Source organism: Schistocerca piceifrons, chromosome 1, assembly GCF_021461385.2.
Source record: "Schistocerca piceifrons isolate TAMUIC-IGC-003096 chromosome 1, iqSchPice1.1, whole genome shotgun sequence".
In the NCBI taxonomy this organism is placed as follows: domain Eukaryota; kingdom Metazoa; phylum Arthropoda; class Insecta; order Orthoptera; family Acrididae; genus Schistocerca; species Schistocerca piceifrons.
Genome location: NC_060138.1, coordinates 642,748,358 through 642,774,065, shown reverse-complemented (window position 1 = coordinate 642,774,065; position 25,708 = coordinate 642,748,358). Strand labels below are relative to the sequence as shown.

Genomic DNA, 25,708 nt, shown 5'->3' with positions numbered 1-25,708 from the left:
CCAGAAAACTAACATTCATCATTGTTGACATCCTTCTATTGTAGAATCTTATAACACATTCTGAGTTGAGACATAATGAAGTTTCTTGAACAGAATGACCACCTCCATGTCAGCCAGTGTATATGTGCATCGGTACCAACATACATACTCTGCAAAACACCATATGATGTGTGGTGGAGCTTACCCTGTACTATTGCTGGTCACTTCCTTTCTTGTTCCAGTTCCAAACAAAGTGAGGGAAAAATTCCTGTCCGTATGCCTCTGTACAAGCCCTAACTTCTTGTGTCTTTCCTTTGCGGTCCATGTGCGAAATGTATGTTGGCAACAGTCAACTGAAAAAGAATTTCACCATCCCTGCAGGGATTCCCGTTTGAATTCCCAAAGCATCTCCATAATACTTGCATGTTGTTCAAACCTGCTCATAATAAATGTAGCAGCTAGCCTATGAAGTGCTTTGATGTCTTTCTTTAATCTCAACTGGTGTGGATCCCAAAAGCTCCAGCAGTACTCAAGAATAGGATGCACTAGTGTTCTATATGCAGTCTCCTTTACAGATGAACTACACTTTTCCAAAATTCTCCCAATAAACCAAAGTCAACCATTTACCTTCCCTACCACAATCATCACATGCTTGTTCCATTTCATATTTGCTGTGCAACATTACACACTAATATTTAAACAACATGACTGTGTTAAGCAAGAAACTAATAATATTGTATCTGAACATTACAGGTTTGTTTTTCTGACTCATCCACAGTAACTTAATTCCACAGACATGGGTCATTAGATTAGATTAGATCAGATGTACTTTTCAGCCCATTGACCCATGGTGATGAGATCCTCCAAGATGTAAAACATGACAGAAAACCAAGTGTACACAGCATATATTCACAATGAAAAATATACATGCTAATGTGCCTTCCACAAATCCAAAGTGAAATGATCATCATGGATGTGGAATGAGTCAAAAAATATTTAACATATTTTTGTTTAAAAGATACTAAATACTAAATTGAAAACTCATTTTACAACACTTATTTAGAATGATTGTATTAATACACTGACACAAGTCAGATTGTACTAATATTTACATTATTTGGTATTATTAGTAACACACACACATAACTTAATTCTACTAAGAGATTTGTCACTGGATTAGGACTACCAATAAATCCATTACGCTCCTCTAAAACCAAACTGCAATGATAGCAAAGTTTCGAAAATGTGTGGTTCCTGAATAATGGATGTGGAATGAGTCAAAAAATATTTAACATCATAACATGTAAGCGTTCACAGCCGGCATCTTCATTAATTAAAACTTCCGAGCTAAATTGCCGTGGTCCATATATAAAACTTCTTCTCCTTCCTGACGTTTTGTTGCCTACTGCGGGCAACATCTTCTGAGGTGAGTCGGCGACTAGCTGCTAGGCGCTGATGATCCCGCTTATATAGAGTGCTTAGATGGTGCCACTACTCGTCATGTGCTTTCGACTTTAAAACTATCTCTGGCTAGTGCCATCTCTCTCAATTACAAAGTCGACCGCCATATCTTGTCTAGTTAATAGAAAAGAAGAAGGATTAAAACTAGACAAGATATGGTGGTCGACTTTGTACCAACGAAGTGACAATCGATTACCTGTAATCGAGAGAGATGGCACTAGCCAGAGATAGTTTAAAAGTTGAAAGCACGTGACGAGTGGTGGCGCCATCTAAGCACTCTGTATAAGCGGGACCACCAGCGCCTAGCAGCCAGTCGCCGACTCACCATAGAAGATGTTGCCCGCAGTAGGCAATGAAACGTCAGGAAGGAGAAGAGGTTTTATATATGGACCACGGCAATTTAGCCTGGAAGTTTTAATTAATGAATATTTAACATATTTTTGTTTAAAATATACTAAATACTAAACTGAAAACTCATTTTGCAACACTTATTTAGAATGATCATATTAATACACTGACACAAGTCAGATTGTACTAATATTTACATTATTTGATATTATTAGTAACACACACACATAACTTAATTCTACTAAGAGATTTGTCACTGGATTAGAACAAGTTGGCTAGCAATAAATCCATTACATTCCTCTAAAACCAAACTGCAATGACAGTAAAGTTTTGAAAATGTGTGGTTCCTGAATAATTTTTGGATCAAATTAAGTGACTTTAAATCTTTTGAAGATTATTCTTATTTCTAGTGTTGATTCCATGAACTGATCTGTTGATTTGAAAACAGATATACTTGTAATGATAAATTTCATTAACGAATAAATATATTGGGAAACAATAATTAATATCCAGGGTTCCCTAAACAAGCTCATGGAAGACATTCTTGAGTCCACACATTTTTTGTACACACAAAACTTTAGCATTGCTTTATGGGTTACCCCAAAAAATTATCCCATGTAACATATTTCATTTTTATATTCCTATGTCTGACAACATGTGCATTGCGAATATAAATATGTTTAGGTGCTTCAGCATCTCTGTGGTATGTTCCTCACATTTCAGTTTATTATCAAGCTGTAATCCCAAGAATTTAACACTGTCCATTTCTTCTATGTGTTTGTCATCATATTTTAGGCATATACTAATGGGAAACTTCTTACAAATCCTGAACTGCATACAGAATGTGTGTCTGTGTGTGTGTGTGTGTGTGTTTTTTCCGAAGTTAAGTGACAAAAAAAGTGGCTAGAAACATTTATTAATGTCCACAAGAGTTTCATCTGCTTCTGAAGCTGAATGGAGCTGGCATGGTAGCTCAGCATGTCCTCTGTAATGAAAAAACTGAGTGAATGGGTCAATGATGAACATGAATGGATGTCATGGGATGTCTACGCCAAACAAATGCAACATATGATAATGAACAAAATGAAATAATAATAATAGAAGTGGTCAACATCGCTGACTGACATGCAGGGGGCCTGGGTTCAGTTCCTGTCCAGTTCAGAGATTTTATCCACTTGGGGACTGGGTATTGTATTATTCTCGTTTTCATTTCATAATCATGATGTAAGTTGCCGAAGTTATCTCAAATAAAAAGACTTGCACTAGGTGGCTGAACTACTCCAGATGGGGTCTCCTGGCCAAAAATGCGATATAAACATTTTTTTCATGAAAAATTTCATTAACCAATTTTCTAATACTACACTTGATTTGCTATTTATTGCAATGTTTGTATCTTCTGCAGACAAAACAAACTAGACATATGGTAATGTTACTGAATGGTCACTGATATACACAACATAAAATAATTGTCCTAAGATGGTACCTAGTGGGACACCACATGTGGTTAGTTCCCAGTTGGATGATACCTGATATGTTAATACATGATTCTTTCCTAATGACACCCTTTGTTTCCTGTCAGAGATATAGGATTTGAACCATTTTGCAGCATTTCCTGTTGCAATTTAATATTCTAACTTACTTAAAACAACATTGTGAATTACACAGTGAAATGCATTTGGCCAGAACCATCTGAAATCCAATATGTGACTTTCATAATATGTTATTTGCTGTTAGATAGTTAAGAAAAGATTGCTGGGAAAATGAAATTGGATAGAAATTTGGCAGTATTTCTTTATCTCCTTTCTGAAATAGAGGCTTCACTTCAGCATATTTCAGCTATTCAGGATATGTTCCACTTATTAACAACTGGTTGGACAGATAGCTTAATATGTTACAAAACTCAAAAGCAGATTATTTAAGTAGCATTGTTGATATTTCATCATAACCACTAGGTTTCTTTATATTAAGGATATGAAATGCTTGTTGCACACATCTGTTACCAATGTGTCATTTACTCTTAATGCTATTTGCCCCTCTTCTTGTCTGGTTCTACCAGTCTCCTCCTTCACCATACCACATATTGTCTTTATTTTGTTATCTGATGTGATTCTCTATTTCTTGTACTGCACTTGCTTTGATGTTTGTACCAGTATTACTATATTTAACGTCTGGCATTATATCTTGTAATGTTTTGCAGCATCAACTTCAGAGTTGTTTATGATTAACACATGCAGTTTCCTTTTTGTTTTACCAGCTACTTTTATTTCTTGATTAGTCCATGGAAAATCCAAGATGGAATGTAACAATATTATGAAAAGAGAAGTTGCTACTCATCGTATAGCAGAGATGCTGAGTCACAGATAGGCACAACAAAAAGACTGTCACATATTAGGTTGGGCCAGTATGGCCTTCATCAAAAATAGACAACAGAACACACACACACACACACACACACACACACACACACACACACACACATGACTTCAATTTCTGGCAGCTGAAGTGTGACTTCAGTTGCCAGAGACTTCAGTCATGTGTGTGTGAGTTGCATTTGTTGTTACATGTGTGTGTGCATGTGTGTGTGTGTGTGTGTGTGTGTGTGTGTGTGTGTCGCCTATTTTTGACAAAGGCCCCACTCACCGAAAGCTAATTTGTGACAGTCTTTTTGCTGTGCCTATCTACGACTCAGCATCTCCACTATGTGGTGAGTAGGAACTTTCCTTTTCATGATATTGTTATTAATAAAAATGTTGTATTTTTCATTCATACCATGAGTGCTGTATACATCACTCCAGTTCATGTCTTTGAGAACTGTTCTAAAACAATCAATTTTTGACTTCCGGACTACCCTCAGATTTAATAGATTTTATATTCTGTTCAGTATTAACATTTAACAAAAGGAACAGCATCTCATGGCCTGAGAGGCTACTGACTATTGGTTTTGTAATATAATTTTGTTCATTAGACCTTTCTATAAAGATATTATCAACAACAGCTTGTGAACAATTAGCTACCCTAGTTGAAAAGTTTGTGGTAGGAATTAAGCTGAATGATAGTGTTTTTGATTCTAATAAGTTCTTACTGAGAGACTCTTAAATAAAATATATACTTAAGTCACCAGCAACCACTGTTTTTTGTTTTTGTTTTTTGTTGTTCAATAGGGAGTGTCATGTGGTTTATGAACAGATTAAAGCTATCTGTTGGTGCTCGGTATACATTTACCATTATGAAGTGTTTGTTATGAAATTCTACTTCTGCATGCACGCTTCCATATGCTGCTCTAAGAAAACTTTATTAATGTCTAAGTTGGTTTTTTTCTGTCCTCCTTATTCTAAAAAGGTGCTGTTATGGACCCTACAACCACTAGTATTTTATCACTAATGACACTGTCACCTCCCTCTTATACTTTCTGCGGTTTGCCCAGACAGTTTACCCTTCCATTTCCTGTTGGTGTGAAGCGTAATCCGATCTGCTGGGAGAATCAACAGCCATTCCAACTCAAAATTAACTCTCCTTAAAGAAGACTTAAATGAGGTTGGTCAGGGCATCTGAGAGCAAATACATACTAATTAATTGGGATGTTTCATGCAAAATTCAACTCACAGTTTACACTTGAAATCCATGGATCAACCTAGTCAGCTGTATGCTGTACTCCTGGTCTTCTGAAAAGCATTTGGCTCAGTATTGCACCAACAATGATTAACAAAAGTTCCATCATTTGGGATATCAAAGAAATTATTGACCTGGTTGAGTATTTTTTGGCATGCAAGACACAGTATGTTATCTTGGATGGAGAGCCAATGACGTAAGTAGAAGTAGCCTCAGCTTTCCCCCAAGGAATTGTGTTGGGGTCCTTGCTGTTTGTGTTGTATATTAACGATCTGACAGACAATATTAATAGCAGCCTCTGACATTTTGGAGATGATATAATTATGTACACTGAACAGCCAAAGAAACTGGTACATCTGCTGCCTAATACTGTGTAGGGCCCATATCACTCCAACTGCACACATCCCACACCATTACAGAGCCTCCACCAGCTTGAACAGTCCTTTGCTCACATGCAGGATCCATGCATTCATGAGGTTGTTTCCGTAGTCATACATATCCATCCACTTAGTACAATTTGAAATGCGATTCATCTGATCAGGCAACATGTTTCCAGCCATCAACAGTGCAATGTCAGTGTTGACGGGCTCAAGCAAGGCATAAAGCCTTGTGTCATCAAAGGTACATAAGTGGGCCTTCTGCTCCAAAAGCTCATATCAATGATATTTCATTGAATGGTTCCCACGCTGACACTTGCTGATGGCCCAGCGTTGCAATTTGTGGCAGGCTTGCACTTCTGTCTCACTGAACAATTGTCTTCAGTTGTTGTTGGCCCAGCTCTTGCAGGATATTTTTTCGGTCACAGCGATATTGAAGATTTTATGTTTTACCAGATTCGTGATATTCACAGTACACTCATGAAATGGTCATACAGGAAAATCCCCACTTCATTGCTATCTCAGAGATACTGTGTCACATCACTTATGCACCGACTATAATACCATGTTCAAACTTACTTAAATCTTGATAACCTGCCAGTGTCGCAACAGTAACCGATCTAACAACTGCACCAGACACTTGTCATCTTATATAGGCATTGCCAACCAAAGCACCGTATTTTGCCTGTTTGACATACCTCTATATTTTAATACACATGCTTATCTCTTTCAGGGGCAGTGGTTATCAGTGTTAACCTCATATTTTTTGACTCTTTGAGGGGCAGGATGTTTTTAAAAATGAAAACACGTGATTTGTCAACATTATAAAACTTCTTACCAAACAAAACAATTTATTTTAATACAATTTTACAATATTTTGTTTACTTTTCTAATTATAGTCAATTAAATTGTGGTTTCCTCTGTTAACCACCGCCCATAATATTCATTAGCTACTTATTTGTTGAGAAATTTTGAGAGGTAAAATTTTGAACAGTTTTCTTAGGAAATTATTTACACAAACAACTCAAAAGTACATCATTATTGAGAATGAAATGTTTGAAAGCAAGTGTTGCCTTTTCATAGACAAAGAGGTACATTACACGAAGAACACATCCACACTGTTCTAACAGGAACAGCACGTGTGCTGCATACTGCACATCTTCTTGAGGTGGCCTGTTTTGGCTGATGTGGACTACCTCCCAATCTGATTTGCTTGTCCACGTGTGGTTTATGTTTACTGAGAGTTACGCTCTTCCCTTTTTCTCTTAGGCCACTGCAATGGACAATTGCCTTGGCAAGCAGTCCTTCGTACACTTTCCTTCGGAAGTGTTTATTCGTGAATTGTTCCATTTCAATTTCTTTGTGTATGATAAACGCATTCACTGCACACATATCAATAAAGTGGGAAAAAAGCCTATGCCACCATTTTTTACTTTTGCGATCACAACCATAGTCTCCTTTTAGACAATCAAAATTGTCAACAAAATTCATGCTCCTGTTATAGTCACTCAATACACAGGGACATGTCACTACAGTAGTTGATCCATCATTTTCCTTCCTATTTACACTTGAGGTGTCACTAGGATCATGCAAAGCAGAGATCAAATTCACAGCTCGTTTGTCCATTCACTTGTAAAATGCTACACCATGATTGCTGACTTTGCTGTCAAAGTCCCCTCGTTTCATCTTTTTATCTTCCTTCAGTTTTGGGAAGAAATTAAGGGGAGGGTTCACAGTTACAACTGCAAATGTTTTCTGGGCTTTTGGTAGGACAAAAAGATTATAAGATGTGAAGAAATTATCCATGAAAACAATATGATTTTTGCCATAAAGTTCTTCACATAAATCTGTTACTACCCGTGCACCCAGTCCCAGTTCAGACTTCTCTGTAGCTAATCTTCCAGTATAAATTTGTAACTTCAAATTATATGCAGATTCATCACACAGTATCCATATTTTATAGCCTCTTTTTCACAGGCTTGTCCATCTTGCATTGCCTCATTGAGCTTCTGCCTTTAAATTTCACCATTGACTCATCAATTGCTACTTTTTGATGAGGCTGATAGCACTGTGCAAACCTTTAATTCAACATTTCAACAACAGGCCTTATTTTAAAAAGCTTGTCAAAATTGGCCTGTTCCCTTTTACGCATCATCGAGTTGTCATTTGAATGGATACGACTGAGGAGAAAACTGAATCATTTTACAATCATCAAGTCACATATATATGACTCATTTAAATCTGGAGATGAAGACCAGTAATCTCGGTTCTAGGCGCTACAGTCTGGAACCGAGCGACCTCTATGGTCGCAGGTTCGAATCCTGCCTCGGGCATGGATGTGTGTGATGTCCTTAGGTTAGTTAGGTTTAATTAGTTCTAAGTTCTAGACAACTGATGACCTCAGAAGTTAAGTCTCATAATGCTCAGAGCCATTTTTTGAATAATCTCAATAACTTGGTAATTTTTTGACACTCATAAACAAATTGATGCCTAAGAAAGCCCTTATCTCATCTTCAGTAGTTTGGATGAAAGGCTTTCCTTTTTGTGTGGTGCACAAATTGGTGTGAAATGTAATGTTTTACAATTTCATCAGTAAAAAATTCACAAAATATTTTATGTGGCAATGGATTTGACATCTCTGTAAAAACAGCTGTAGGGCCAATTTTTTACACAAAATTAGGCAGTGCTTCAACTCTGAAATTTTGACTCCATTGTGGAGGATCATCCTGAACAATGGGTACACTTTCAGATCCACCAGAGGTACCAGAATGATTTGGGATGTTTGGCTGTATATGTGAAGAATTAACTGTCACAAATGTCGTTGCTTTAGCCAGTGGTGATCTTGAACGTCTAGGCATGGACAGAGAAACTGATTCAGATGCAGACAAATCATCATTTGATGGAATTGTAGCCATGCAAGGTTGTTTATTATCACACAAGTGATGATTACTTTCTGGTAAATTATCATCTGCTTCATTGCTACTCTCTTCAGAACATGATAACATAATATTATCACAGTTAGGTTCATATGTAGGATCAATGTCAGAGTCTTCTAACAAACTTATTTCACTATCTGAGTCTGATAGAAGGTCCTCGAAAAGCAGTTTTCGTATTTCATCATCACTAAGACACCTCCTAGCCATACTGAATGAAAGCTGTATCCCAGTTGTGCAGCGGTTAGCAGCGCTAACCTAGATTAAAGTAACAAAAATATGAAATAAGTAAACTTGTTTCATGTAACTATTGCACTGGAAGTCATTAGCATGAACTAAATTTACATATTAAAATACTTACTTGGAAATGAAAGTGGTATATATGGGCTAAATTTGTTCTTCAAAACGTACACCAACTAAATGGCACAAAACTGCTGCAAGGCAACAAACGAATTGTGCTGTACCAACAATAGGAAAGCAAAATGTGTGATATCCAATGCCATGGCATCTAGGTAGAACTCCCTCGACTAACTGTGTGGCTCGCAGTGACAACTAATGCCCCATTCGGTCACCAGGTGTAAAATAGGTGGTTAACATTGATAACACTGATAACCACCACCCTTGAAAGAGATAATGCCTGGTGATAGCCATTGCCCCTCAAAGAGTTATACCAGTTTCTTTGGCACTTTAGTGTATAATGAAGCACTGTCTGAATAAAGGTGCATGAATGTTCAGCTAGATCTTGATCAGATTTTAAAGTGGTACAAAGATTGGCAACTTGCGTTAAAAGTTGAAAAATGTAAAATTATACTTTTACAAAAAACAAAAATGTTAGTGTCATGTGTCAACAATGTCAGTGATTCACAGTTGGTGTCTGTCAACTCATAAAATACTTGGAAGTAACAATTTTTGGGGATGTGAAATGTAATGATCATGTAGGTACATTGTAGGTAAATCAAGTAGCAGACTTCATTTTATTGGTCAGGTGTTGGGAAAAAGTACTCAGCCTACAAAGAAGGTGGATTATGAAATACTCAATCAATTATTCCTAGAATATAGCTTTTCCAGGGAAGTGTGATAACACCACTCTTATTCCCTACATATATAAATAAACTGATAGACAGGGTGAACAGCAATCTGCTGCTGTTTGCTGATGATGCTGTAGTGAATGTGAAAGTGTTGTTGTTGAATGGCTGTAGGAGGATACGAGTTGACTTAGACCAAATTTCTAGTTGGTGTTATAATGACAGCTTGTTCCAAATGTAGAAAGGTGTAAGTTAATGCAGATGAGTAAGAAAAATAATCTTGTGTTTTTTGAAGACAGCATTATTAATGTGCTGCTTGACAGAGCCGCATCAATGAAATATCTAGGAGGAGGTGAATGGTCAACTTCAGTTTACTGGATGAATTTTAGGAAGGTGTACTCATCTGTAAAGGATACAGCTTATAGGACACTAGTGTAACCCATTCTTGAGTACAGCTTAAGTGTGTGGGATCCCAACCAGATCAGAATAAAGGAACACATCAAAGTAATTCAAAAGTGTGCCATTAGATTTGTTACCAGTGGGTTTGATCAGCATGCAAATATTATTGAGATCCTTCGTAAATGCAAATGGAAATCCCTCGATTGAAAGAACTGGCATTTAAGGCTGACTGAAGAACAATTCTATTTTGCAAGGGCCACAAAGATAAGATAAAAGAATCTAGGGCTCATATGGAAGCACACAGAGAGTCATTTTCCCTCACTCCATTTGCAAGCAGAACAGGAAAGGAAATCTCTAGAAGTAGTACAAGGCATCCCCTGCCATGTACCATATGATGACTTATGTAAAATGTATACTGATGGAGAAGTGTGTGCAACCCATACCAAACAGCTGTAACAGGTGATACTGAACGCATAAAAAGAAGGGCAGTGTGAATAATCACAGATCTGTATGGCTCACAGAAAAACATCACATGAACACTGAAAAAACTGAAATGGCAGACCCTTGAAGGGTGACATCAACTGCCTTGCAAAACCCTACTTCTAAAGTTTCAAGAACCAGCATTAAGTTAAGAATCTAATAATACACTACAGCTTCCTAAAAAAAGAAATTTCCAAAAGGATTTGGCAAACACAAAAAGACAATGTTAGATTAAGTACATCATGCACAGCTGTACATAGGCAGTCATTCTTCTTGTGCTTCATATACAAATGGAACAGGAAGACACCCCAATATGTTGCACAGTGAGAGGCACTCTCTGCCATGCACTTCACATCAGTTTGCTGAATATGGATGTAAATAAAAATTAAAGAATCATAATTTGGTATTTGCACCTAGACTTAATCTCGTAGAATTGTTAGGTGTCCAGACGGGTCCCATCTTATGTTCTCCACGATAATTTGGCACACAGACTCATTGCCATTCTCAGGTGGCTACTGATAATTGGCACTCTGCTCATGTATGCATTTTATATATGTTGCCCATTACCCCCTCTTTGAATATGTTCATCTGGAACCACCTGAAGATGGCAATGAGTATGTCTGCAGAAATATCGTGGGAAACGTACGATGTGGTATGGGAAGACACTTGAGAATTCTACAAGTTAGAAATACTTCGCAAAAACATCAGATTGTGTAGTCATAATATGATTATAATGTAAGACCAATTACGAAACATTTAAAAAAATTAATAGCAGGGGATAACTTCCCACTAAATTCAGCCCAGCTTTCACCTCTCCCATTTCCTTTGGGGTCAGTAGAAAATTTGTATTCACAAAAAATGGCTTTTATTTGTGTGTCCAGAAAAATGTATATTCAGTATTATATTAAAATAGAATCAATGTAATCCCTTTCAACATTTAAATTAACTTTTAGCCACTGGGTATAATGTTGTGTATCAATATTTTGACAGGCAATACAAGCTGGTGAAGTGACAATCCCACTTAGAGGAGTTGCTATGGGAGATTCTTGGATTTCTCCCATAGATTCAGTACTCACCTGGGCACCATTTCTTCTGCAAACTGTAAGGAATCCATTGCTACTTTTGTCTTTAAAATAAGTCAATTATAACCATATATTGTTACTAGTACCATTTTAACATTAGATGATGAACTGTGAAACAATCACATTTACTCTGGTGTAAAACTAAAATTAAAATCACTAATGAAATGTTAAGGATTAGAACTGACAAAAGCCCTCCACAAGAGCCACAATGTTCAGGTCTGAAAGATTAAATTAAGAAATAATAACTTGGATATCAGTGCACTACTGTAAACAGCCACAGTGAAAGACCCTTATATGGGTTTTCTGCTTTATGTGCTTCTTATTATTCTGTTCTTTTGCCACTTTTCACATTATGCCTGATGTTTTTCAAATACTCTTAGTACAATTTATATGCAAATTTTCACAATAGTTGCTCTAGCTAATCTAGTCATCCTCATTGAGCCAACATTTCACACTTTATAGTTTATAAAAATATAGTAGTATCTGCCTGTTAACAAAGCAAGTTTCTTGAAGACCTATAGTAGTATAGAGTTAGAAATCAGTCAAAAATAACATGTGTGTAGGGTTTAGGATCACTCATTGGAATGTGTAATGTTGCTTTCCTCCATGCTACGAGTAGGACTGTTTTTATGTAATAGAGATTCCATGTTCTGTAATAAATTTACCAAGTCTTTCTCCAAAAAACAACAGATAAGATCTCTCAAAGATGCCTCTGTAAACATGTATTTACTATATTCTGCAAGTTTCTCTATGAGAAAAAGCTTTCAGGAATATAAAAAGTTTCTGGAAACGCATTATTAGGCTAAAGGAATGTCCTCAGATGCCTTTCTTGTGTTGGATTTTCTTATTGAGTGGTTTATCTTGAGAAATTTCCATATACTGGCGGAGGTGTTTTCACAGAGAATGCGAGGTTTTCATATTAACACTTTATTGAAACACATTGACTCACTTTAACAAAGCATAGTATAACAAGATAAATGAGGCAAAGTTATTAGTTGTGGTGTACAGAGCATACTGTATGCACAGAGTTTGAAATATAGAAGAGTTATCAAATAAAGTAAATGTTATTAAAGATAAACACTCTCCTATATTTAATAACTTACAAACCCTTGTATTACTGAGTAATGTCTGAAATCTGAGTAACAACCCTCCGTTGTGCATGTTGTTGCTCCATTATCTGTATGCCAACTTTCTTTGTTGGAATCAGACTACAGGATGAATGATGTTACATCAAGGAGCTATGATTTCTTATGTATAACACTGCCATAAAGAATTGCTAATTATTTTGTTACAGTGGTGACCAACCATCTGCTGTACACATTTGACGTTATTTGATTACAAGATTTGTCCTTTGGAGTAATTACATATTATTTTATTCTTCTAATCAAATTCAACAGAGTGTTTCTTCTGCTAGTTCGGACTTAATGTATATTCTTTTTCTCTCACAAGTACAGTTATGTAGTGAGATTATCAACAGTTCTATCACCTTTAGACAGCAACATTCATCTGAATTTAAACAAAAAACATTCCTCTGGTAAGGTACCTAGAATATTGGAAATTAAAAATAAATCAGATAATGCAAAATTATTCACAGCACTTTTGTTCAGATATTGCTTTAAATCATTACAAAAAGTTTTCAGTTTAGATATATGGCTAACAATATTATTGTATTTTTTAAACAAAAGCACCACTAACAAACATCATACATTGTATATTTACACACACCATGAAATAATCAATGCAATTCCATCCAGATGTTCCTTTTAAGATAGCCAATGCTTATGAGCCTTGTTGTACCCTTTTCCATACAACCACCAAAGCTGTAATTTTACCATAAATTATGAAAAAAATGGCATTTACTTTAACTTTACAAATTAAGGACATTAAGTATTTTAAACCATTATAATAAGTTGAGCTTACGGAAGATATGGGTGAGCAGCTATCTGTTTGAGGTGGGTGGAGGTGCAGACAATGTATGCAGCCAAACTGTTGCCAAAACTCTTAATTAAAATTCATCATGAAAATAAAACAGTATATCCGCAGTAGACAGTCAGTGGTGGTGGGCAGCTATGAGTCAGTTGCTGTACAGGTCTAGGGAGCTTATCCCAATGGGACTACCTTGCTGATTAACATGAAACTGCAGGCTGGAGAGTGGTGGCGATCATTGGCTGATATAGAGCAAACTGGAACCTGCTATGCAACTTTGAAGTGGCACCAGATGGCTGATGGACTGTGGTCAGGCAGTTGAACAGCAGTTACTACTTCTTGGCCAGGAGACAGCAAACATAGCTGTGGCATAAGCACACTGAAAAGCAGAACGGGCTGTTCATCTTATCATGGATCAGCTGTGTGTGCCAGTCATGGTGGGCTGGACCTGGGAGTTTAAATGCTGCTACCTATGGCTGAGTTTGCAGAAGAGCCATGTTTCTGTGTCACTCGGAAACCTATGGGCATTGACTGAAACCTGGCTATTGTCATGTGGCAGATAGTCAAACTGCAGAAGCTTCCCAGAGGCTGTTCAATTCTTGAGTCATTGGCATTGAGGAGAGTTGCATCATCTGCTGAATTGCTTTGTAAGCAGGGTGTCATCTGGCTGGTGGTCTGTGGGTGTGGCCTGGTTGCAGTTCTAGGCTGCTTTCCATGCCACTCTGCCAGTACATTTCCTCTCTCCTTAGATTAACCCAGATCCCTGGATTACTGCTTAAGAATCTGGATGCAACAGAGACACTCATTTTTTACATCATTGTTTGCATACTTTCCATGCTACAGCACAAAGTAAGAATAAAACAATATTTCATAAGTTTCCCCTTTGCTTTTCCTTCTTCCCTTTTTATGTTTTGTTATATACACTATCTCACTCTGGTAATGCTCAAACATGGAGGTTATAGGTCCTTTGTTTTGTTCTCACTACTCTCGTTCATTCACAGAGATTGATTTACTTGCTGATATGACTGCTATGGACCGCCAGGTTAAAGGAAAGTAAGGGTGGGCTTTGGACAACTCTACATCTGAGGTGGCTGTACACAACAGTTAGTATTATCAGAATTATGCTGGAAGCTGATTTGCTAATTCCTATGGCTGACAGTCAGTGGAAATGTTAGATCTGTTATTTCTTGATGTGATCAAGCAGGTGCTCTATTATCATTTGACCATTTGGTGCTGCTACCATCTGTTCCAGGGAAGAAAGAAGGGTTGGGTCTGGATTGTCACTTAAGTTAGGTGTTCCTTGGGCAAGATCTCAAAGGGTAGCTCTGGCAGGTAGATTAACAAATTGTGTCGTGTCTCTCATGATGGTGGCTGGTAACTGGGATAGGTCCTGAAATGTCGCATCATGTTACATTTATTGCCCATTTCCTGTGCCTGAAGTTCTATTTGCTGTATCCCACTGAAGTAACCTTCTTGGTAGCAAGTACCAATGACAGCTACCAATGTTGGTACTGGGAATAGGTGATGTGACCTCTCTGGGGCACTCAGTCAGTGGCTTATTAGAAAAGAAACTGTGTGTTCTGACATGGCTCAGGGTTTGTGTGTATTTATTTTGTGGGGCAGATGGTGGTTTGCCCAGTTCAGCAATGCAGTAATTCCATGGTGGAGAATAGGGCACATGACTTTCTATCGGGTGATACCAAGAGTATTTCGTACACCTGTAGGCACCCAAATTTCTGAAGGGTTCCCAATGCTACTGGGCATGTGTGGATAGGAAAACATTTAAACCAGCAGTCTTTACATGTTAGTGGTATCTGCACCTGAAACTTCATCCTGATCCCCTCTTTCATACTGGATACACTAGCCATATGGTAGTATAGTGGGGATAATTCTTCCTCTGTTGTTGCGAACAGTTCTAATGGTGCTTGTACCATGGCTCAGATTTTACATAGTCGTTCAAAGAACTGCCACAGAGCTAAAAATATTGGGATCAGATGGCCACAGACAGTGTGAAGGAGAGCTTCCTGTAGTTCTGTGACTTCAGTGCACTTCTCAGTGATATTTTTTGCAAGAGTGCATAAAGTCTCAAGATGGTCAATTGTGTATCAACATTACCAGCTGGTCCTTAAAAAGTCCTAAGTCATTATTTACCAAATATGCTGATTCCCATAAGTAGATTGTGATGATGGTGGCCATGGTGCATAACTGCCAGTTATCATTCATCACATCTTCCTGGGGGCTTTTGAGCTGCATGATGTGCATTGCAAGGGTCTCGTGGTGGCCTTCCACTTCTGCTTGTATCTGTTGTCACACTGTCTTTATCTTCTCCATGCTTTCCACATTGGCAGTGCTGAATACTGTCTTCAGGATTCTGCACCTGCATCTAACTTTGTTGAACTCGTGGGACCAATTCTGTGGTGTGACACAGCTGTGTCTGTGAATATACAAAGGCTGATCATAATAGCTGCTTTTCCCCTTGAGTATGATTGAACACTGTCTTAGCTTGCATTATGAATTGGATTTTCTTCTCTGCACCCATACATTGTAACCCATTCCTAATGACCACTGCTGTTTTGACATTACTACATCCAGCTGCTGTGTAAATAGTACCCCATCACTCAAATGATATAACTTCAGAGATTCTGCCAATTTGTATCTACACAGTGGGCTCATAGTAACGACACTGGTCTCTTGTTTTCACATTTCCCCTTGTCTTGCACTTGATCACCAGAGCTAGAACTGCTACCTTCTGTCCCCCACAATTTGGTCCTCAACTGCGCCCTATGGCAAGAAGAAATTCGTCTGTCAGTTTGCTTGTTCATTTTGCATTTTAAAGCATAGGGTTAGGTTGGATTAAACACAGATACACCCTGCTTCACTTACCTAATTCTACCTTTCTTTATTTCCTCCACCCATTTCCCTTCTCCCTTCAGAAAGTAATATAAGCAGTGCTGCTGGCCCATGCTGAAATGTATGAATTTATCCCACATTCACCACCATCCTTCAAGTCAAAGCTGTAGTTAGGTGTAAACTGGAGATGTTACCTACATGCTACATGGTAAGATTCTTGGTGATACAAAATGAACTTATTAATTTTTTCTTTCAGAACACAGGTGTTAGATAACATTAACCTCTGTCAGACACACTAATAATGCAATTCTGCTTTGTTGTGAGTGCTTTCCCATCATTTTAGGGCCTTTGTATTCATCTTTTTAATCTGATTTTCAACCTTTTAGCAAAATCATGAATAGAGGATGTATCTTATTCCAGAGTCGGCAAATTTTGGAAAATTTAACAGCAGAGGACACTTCTTGGCCAAAAACAACCTTTTAGTGTGATAAGGATATGTTTGTGTTAATTGTCTAGTTATACATGGCCATGACACATAGAAGTAGAGTGTCACGAACATTTTGGTTATTATTTACATGATAACTTAATATTTTCCCCACTGTCCTGAGAACTATTTCAGTTCTGCCACTTGCGTGCATAGATAGTACACTAGTACATAACTTCTTGGTGCATAATAGTTGGCATAACAGCTTTAATAATGCAGACTAAAGTTAGTGACCTGGTCAGTTATTAAAGTTTATCGTGTCTCAAATTTCAATAAGCATTGGATAAAATAACCTGTGCCACTGCTTCTGCTTGTTGATTTGGCATAGTGATTATGGTGAACAAAAGTGAGAAATGATCGATTTCAGTTTATGTACATAGGTTCCCTGCCGGTGAGCATGTAAAGAGGCTGAGGATGATCATTCTGATCATTTGGAATGATCTATCTGCCTCCGGTCACCTTTGAAATGGGATTCACTGACAGTTCATGTTGGCTCTTTGATCACAAGGGATATAGGTCTTTAGATAATGGTACAAATCTTGTTCTCTGATTGATCACCAGTAATTTTCCACAGTGCAGTGATATGTGGCACATCATTCATTATGTCCTGCCAAGATGGAATCATGAACCTGTCTTATTACTTAATGAAGTACTGAGACAGGTTCATGATTCCATCTTAGCAGGACATAATGAATGATGAGCCACATATCACTGCATAGCTATGCATCAGCTGAATCATGATTACTTAAATAGCACTCTGTCATCAGAACTGAACTGTGCTTGCCTCACAAACTGTTGACAAACCAATCTGAGCTCTGTGCCATTCTTCCATGCTTACTTCAATACATTCTATGCCACATTCTTTCTGACTCAATCCATCTCTGTTACCATGAGATTTTCCTAGATGGAAATCGATTATGCCAAAAAACAGCAAGAGCATCTCATTTTTGCTAGCTGAATAGTTCTTCTCTGCCAAACTGAGCTACTAAATGTTCTCTTCGTCTATCTCTTGATTTAAAACATAACGTAGAGCATGGTTGCTTGAGTCACATGACAATCTAATCTGTTTTTGATAGTCAGAAAAAGCAAGGACAGGATCTATGGTGAACAATTCTTTCAGTTGTTCAATTGCTGTTTCATTATCCGGAGAATAGTGCAGCTTTGCTCCCTTCTTTAACAGATGCATAAGGAGTCTTCCTAACTCTGCAAATTCTGAGCTGTATCTTCTATAAATATTGGCAATCCCAAGATATGAATGTAATTTCTTTACTGTTCTAGGCACTGGAAATCCTTTATGGCTTGTACCAGTATTGCATGAGTTTTCACATTTTCTTTGCTGATAGTATGGCCTGATTGCAGACCTCATGTAATACAAAATGACTCTTTTCTAAACCTAAGGTCAGTTGTCCTACATGTAACTATTCAAATACCTCTCACAGATGTACCATTTTCTCCTGGACATCCTAGAGAAAACAGTTGTATTGTCTAGATAGACAATGCATTGTTTTGGCTTCAAACCCCATAGCACCCTGTCTAACAGGTGTTTGGAAGTCACTAGTGCATTTTCAGTGGCATCCAATGAAGCTGGTAATGACCAGATGGAACTGAGAACACTGTTTTAGATTGACGCTCCAGTGCTACTTCTAATTTTTGGTACTTGCTTTCTAAATCCATGGTAGTAAAATTGCTCCAAATTGTTTAAGGTCTCTTTAATGTTCAGTTTGGGATAGGTACCATTTGTTTGTTGTCCATTGGTTTAAATACTTATAATCACAGCAGAATGTATAAGCCTTCTCAATCATCTCATGATGTCTTTGGAATAATGATGACTGGTGCTGACCAGGAACTTGTGTTTTCTTCTATAATTCACACATCATTAAAAACAAAATGGGATGAAGTCAAGCAAGACATCAAATAAGAATGTGGATTTGAGGTAAACATTACTAGGAAGAAAGGTAAAACCATTTAAATTCTCATCAGTATGGACACCTTTAAATTTTGAAGTTTCCACACTGTTAATCATTTCTTCACCATGTGTTACACTTATCTCAGTATAGTATCCCCAGATGAGCAGAACTGAATAAGATTGAGGGTGAAACCCTTTGCAGAGAACCAGACAATGATACTTTTGAGAACATTTTTTTACCATTTTTTTCTGTTTTTGTATGTATACTTGAATTTATTACAATTCTAGTGTAATCTGTAAAAAGAAATAATAGCAGGAGATCGTTGATATACATGAGGAACAATAGTGGACCTAAGATTGAATGTTGGGGGAACTGCACATGTGATTTCACCCCAGCCAGAATAAAGTCCACAGACTACATTGGTTGAATTACTGTGTAAACTTTCTGTACTCATTTGAACAATGGAAAATCCAGGATGGACTGTAACAATATAATGAAAATGATAGTTGATACTCACCATATAGCAGAGATGCCGAGTCACAGAAAGGCACAACAAAAAGACTCATACAATTAGCTTTCAGCCAACAAGACCTTTGTCAAAATAAGACAACATATACACATGTACACACTCACACAAACAGAACTCATACATACATGACCACAGTCTCTGGCAGCTGGAGCCAGACTGTGAGCAGCAGTATTCTTTTGGTTAGATGTGATATGATATCCATTGGTTGGCTATACTTTTAATCCCATAAAACTTCAATTTATCTGGGAGAATACTGTGATTGATACAGTCGAATGTCTAATATAATCCTTTTACAATTTTACAAAGTTTCTCAAGTGTTGCAGGCTACATGAATAATGTCTTTGTGCAAATTTTTGACCTGTCTGAACTCTCCTGTGGTCTGCGTAGATATCACAATGTGTTTTTATAAACTGCTGTGCTATGTCTACCTCTACTGTGACTTACACTGTTACTGTGAGATGTAATTGCCTTATTTTCCAAAATAATGCTTCTTATTTACTTTTGTTTGTATTTGATTTAAAAATGTGATGACTTTCTTTCTGGGACCTTCAAGTTCTCAAATTTTGCTAAAGAAAATATTATTCTCAACATAAAATGAATAAGGAAACAGTAATATCAGTAAAGTACTTCATTGTATTGAAATAGTACACAGAATCAAGTACTGTGTAGCTCCCAACTAAATTAGCATCAAAATATTTGTAAAAAAAATGGTCTCAAAAGATTCAATAAAGCAAGGATCTCAACCCTAGGTTTATTACAAAATGACTCAGAATTCCAACTTCACCACCCCTGTGCATATATTCTATAATGGGATTTGTTGACAATATTGACTCATTCAGAAGAAACTGCAACATTCAAACAGTGAACCCTAGGCAGAAAAGCAATATGTCCCTAGAGAACACTTCCTTAAACACTTTACAGAGAGGTGTGTACTATTCACATTATTCAACAGATCTCACTAGCAACAGGCTTCCAGCAGAAATGAAAAACGTTATTTATAAAGTTCCAAGTATTCAAATCCAAGTTGAAATATTTCTTTGTGGCATATTATTTCTATTCTGTACAGGAGCTCCTTGCCATAATTTATATTATTTCTTCACTGTGCTGTAAAATATTGCACCAGCCACAAAGCTGCCCCACTGTAACTTTGTGGTGCTGTCATTCACTGAATCTGAAACTAAGCCAGTGGGACTCACTTCACCTGTCAGGAAACCTGGTTTACCCTGTGTCAAGAGGAGCCAAATGAAAAAGGGTAGGGAGTCTATTAACTGTCAGCAGTTCAAATGTAAGGCAAATAATGGTAACCCTAAGGGAAATAGCAGCAAGGGACAAGAAGGAGCACCAGGTGCACTCAGTGTGTCTTTGTGGGGGGTCGTCGTTCAACCACCATATTGAAGGGATTCTATCTGTAGCCATTGACAGAATAGGGTACAGCCAACTGCAGATTGTAGCATCCAATAGAAGGAATGATTACTGTTGCCTGGGCTCCAATGTCATACTTGGATCATTCCAGTGACTGCCAGAAAAAGTTGAGAATGCCAGCCTTTCACATGGAGTTTCAGTGAAGCCCACAATTTGCAGCATTGTCCCCAGAACTGGTTCTAATCCCCGGTTTCTGAGCTAAACTGAAGGAATGAACCAGAGACTTCAAGGTTCTGTGACAAGCTAAGTTGCAAATTCCTGGACTTCCACCATTGGGTTGAGCATGGCAGGACCTCCTAAATGCACCAGATATGTACTACACACCAGAGGCTGCTACCCAGGTAACTGTCTGCATATGGGATACACACAAGGGTTTCTTAGATTAGGCAACTCTCCATCCAGTCCAGATAACAATAACTGTAGGAAACCCAAAAAGTATAGGTTTAAAATGCAAAGAAATGCACCCCACAAGCAAGAGTGTTAAAATCCTAGTAGTTAACAGCCAAAGCATTTGCAACAAAGTGCCAGACTTTGGGGCATTCTTGAAAAGCAATGGAACTCACAGAATATTAGGTACCAAAAGATGGTTAACCATTTCTGTTCCACTGTTAGACTACATCTAACATTATAATTTTCCACTGTGGCTCCATGTTGGACAATGTCTGATACATTTTCTTTATTGTATTTTCCATCAGCTCCTTTGTTGGAATTCACTAGCTGGGTGGCAGCACTTAGTTTGAAGATCCAACATCTCAAAGCATGTTGCGTTCACCTGTTAATTTACTACAATGCCCAATTGAGAAAATGTGAGTGTAGATGATATTGCCAGGGGGCTTCTCAATCATATTAAGTATGAATGAGAATTTAGTGATGAAAGTGATTAAGAAGAAAGTTCCACCGTGTGCAGTGATATAAGTTCTAGTGAATCAGAAGTTACTTATGGAGTGGAGAGTGATGAAAAGACACAACCTGTAGCAAATTACTGGAAAGTTTATCATGATGGCAATGATGAACTCATGAAATTTTGTTTTTCCATCATGTAACAAGGTTTCATCATTCCCTGTGGTGTATGAGCAAAATCTGAACTTGAATATTTTCAGCTCTTCTTCACTGAAATTTTATTAGTGAAATTGTGCATTTTAGAAATATGTGTGTTAAGAAAAGATAAGAACGTCACTCCATTTACAAAACATTCAGTGTGGCACTCATGGAGGGATATTTCATTACAAGAAGTGAACTATCCTTGACTTTGTAAAAAAAGTCTTCTGTAAAAAGAAGACTGGGTAGAACAACTCCATTTTTCAATAATGTTTTTTCTCATCTCCATGGTTTTCTTTTGCTTATATTTTGGATGCTGCATTTAGTTCCACCTGTCACAGCTCAATGGTGTCAGCATATGACAGGGACCAAGGCAAAGAACATTAGTGAGTATATTGACAGTAAATGCAAAGAACTTTAGTTACTGAAAAGAAAGCTGTGGCTATTGATGAGAGCATAGTAGGATTCAAACAAAGAATTCAGTTCAAGTGATATAATCCAGAGAAGCCTACAAAGTGGAGTTTAGGAGTTTTCTGTCTGTGAGATTCAGAAAATGGTTATGTTTTTCCTCACATTACATATTATGGGAAGACAACTACAGAAAGTCTACTTCATCCTGATTTACCTTTTGCAACAAGAATAGTGGTTCATTTGGCACAGAAATTGCTAGGTTATGCTGGTGGTTCAGGCTATCACATTTTTACTGGCAGGTTCTGTGCAATCCCTCAACTTGTTCAGGAATTGCACAGAATGAAATTTCATCTAACAGGTATGATTATGCCATCTTGGAAGAGTTTTCTATGCAATTTGAAGAAGACAAACTTGCTGAATATAAGTTATCTGCCTATCAGAGTTAGATGAAAACTATGTATCTGTTGTTCCACGACAAGAGGTTAGTGACTATGTTGCATACATTCTTTGGTCCTCAAACCCAATTGATCACTGGTTGTAGGAAGAAAGAGTCTGTGCAGTTCCTGAAACCCATGGTTATTTTGGAATACAGAAAGTTTATGGGAGGAGTGGACAGGGCTGATCACTACTGTGGCTGCTATTGTTGTACAAGGCAGTCATAAAAGTGGTGTAAAAAATTATTCTTTTGGTTGATTGAAGTTGCTGTAGTGAAAATTGTATGAGATCCATTCAAAATATTTCAGAACTTTGTCCACAAAATTTTTCTGTGCTTACCTTTTGCTTATTGTGAATGGTCTCCTTTGAAATACTCTCCTCAACAATTGATACACCACTCCCAATGCCCTTTTCACTTCCAGAAACAGTCCTGGTATGCCTCTCCATATACCACAAGAAGTGGTGTCTGCAAATTTTCTTTTATTTTCTTTATCATTTCAAATCTTCATCCTTTCAGTGGGGTTTTCAACTTCGGAAACAAAAAAAGTCCACAGGGGTCAGATCTGGAGAGTACAGAGGAAGAGCCAGCACAGTGATTTCGCACCAACTGGGATGAATGTGTGGGTGCATGGGAAGAACTTGATGGCAACACGATGCTTTCCATGATGCTGTGTCAAGATTTCATAAGATGATCCAACTCAAATGTTACATTCTTCTGCATTCTCTCAGACAGTCAGTCTTCGATTAGCTTGCACAATTTTGTGGTCGTTTTTAAACCATGTCAACTTTTTTTATACATTGAGAATGGCTCAGCTACTCATCACTGTAGGCTTCCTGCATCAGTTGGTGTGTCTCTGTAAAGGTTTTTCTTGAGTTTCTAGCAAAATTTACTGTAGACATATTGCTCCTCTAAATGTGCCATCTTGAAATTTGCAAACTGTGAAATACAACTTTCTACTCAGTACAGCACTGAATAATAATTAACAGACATATAACAATGAAACTTTTGGCAGTTAAAAATTAAACAAAGGTATGTGCAGAGGTGTGAACCACATTTCACTCCAACACGCCATTGGTGCAAAATTATGAATATTCCAGAATTTTTTTAACAGACTTTATACTCTTTACTGAATAAACAGAAATGAATGTGGACAGCAACTGCAGACTCACCTTTCCTACAGAAGAATTAGACAGTGCAGTGTTTCAAAAATTTCCGCATAAATTCTAGAACCATTCGGCCTTCTACCATCTCAAACATGCAATATTTTAAATCTAAGATTTGGAGAATCTATTTATGGCACATCACCTGTCCGTGTGTGCAGGTTGCATCATGGAAGCTCTAGTGAAAGAACAAGGAATGTTTATGTATTCAGTGCTGTTCTGTAACTTTGATGATTGTAGTGACAAAATATCAATGGAGTTGGAAAAAGACTTTTAATTAATGCTTCTTTTGGACTTGGGACTTGTATTCAGATTCATATTGAAAAAGGACAAGGTTATCAAGCCAACCCGACAAAATATCAATGGAGTTGGAAAAAGACTTTTAATTAATGCTTCTTTTGGACTTGGGACATGTATTCAGATTCATATTGAAAAAGGACAAGGTTATCAAGCCAACCCTACCTTTAATGTAAATCTACTTTGTTTCTACCCTTTGTATACATGATATTATTTGTTTATGTGGAGGCTGAGATTTGTAAAAGTTTGATTTTCAAATATATGTCATTAAGTGAAGAAAAAGAAACTGCATACGTCTGCTTATTGTATAAGTAGAAAGAGTCTTGAGAAATTCCTGGTCCTAGCAAATATACTTCAGAGAAGAAGAGAAAAGGAGGTTGCAGCAGCAAGCTAACCAGCAAGGAAAGTTGGTTGACAATCTCAAGTAAGTTGTATCGTTAAAGAAGTGAGAGTTTATACACATACTTCACCACTTTAAGCTGTCCAAATCCTTAGAACAGCTAGTCAACAAGATGAGAAATACAAATTCAAAGAAAAGAGGAAGAACATCATTGGAGAGCTGAAATGAAAAGATGCATTTTATAATGCTGAAAAAAAAAAAAAAAAAAAAAAAAAAAAGGCGACGAATTGCATGGTTTGCAGCAAATGCAAGAAGGAAGAAGAGAACAATTTTCTACTATGAAACATACAAGAGGAAGCCTGGACTTCACTCAGTGGAATGTTTCTAGAAGCCCTGTACAGAAAAAAATATGAAAAATCATAAATAGACATGACTGCAGTTTAAAAAAACTGGTGTAAAAGATAGTAAAATTGTCAAGTGGCCTCATATTGTATTTTTATTTATTTATTTATTTAACAGTATTGTAGTAACACATAATACCTTACATCCTTACACACAAAAAATAAATAAGAGTTGGGGAGAATGCAGTGGGTAGAAAAATTGGATTGGAAATGGTTAAAACCTGAAGTTGATAGCAGTGAGATTTTAGGGAAAAATTTAAGTTTACATGGAAGGGATAGGCAGATGAGAAATGGAAGTCATCTATTAGTTGATGTAGACAAGACATTAGAATGAATACAGACCAAAATATAACTCAGTTGAATAATATGCTAAGGAATGGCAAATTCTCAAGTGAACTATTCTACATTCTTAACCAAGCCTGCCCATTCATAAAAAAGAGAATTCAGTCACATGCTGTAACCTGAAACTGGATTTCAAGTTCAGTCACTGAGGCTAGAGAAAAACTAAGATGGTATGAGTATGCTATGTTAAATGACTTGAGCAATAAAAAATTAAAAGAAGAGTTCAAAAAATATCAGAAATACTATGTAGACCTCCTAATTTCAGAAAAACAGAAACATTTTGAAAGTGTCATTCAGAACTCAAATAATATCTCCAAAACATCATGGTCACTAGTAAATAGAGAAATAGGTAAATCTGGGAACCATACAACTGAAAATCACTTGTTGATAAACAGCACAATAGAAACTGATCAGAATAAGGTAGCAGATCTATTTAACAATTACTTTGCTTCTGTTGGCTCCAGCATAAACA

At 37.2% G+C, this 25,708-nt stretch overlaps 1 protein-coding gene across 1 annotated transcript in view; it reads left to right on the top strand.

Annotated features, from left to right (window-relative positions):
- The window catches only part of LOC124760191 (retinoid-inducible serine carboxypeptidase-like), a 154,219-nt gene that overhangs the window by 56,085 nt on the left and 72,426 nt on the right, over positions 1 to 25,708 (top strand). The window contains exon 4 of the mRNA XM_047249098.1: positions 11,602 to 11,712. Coding sequence (XP_047105054.1) covers positions 11,602 to 11,712 — 111 coding nt within the window. The remainder of the gene's footprint in view (positions 1 to 11,601; positions 11,713 to 25,708) is intronic.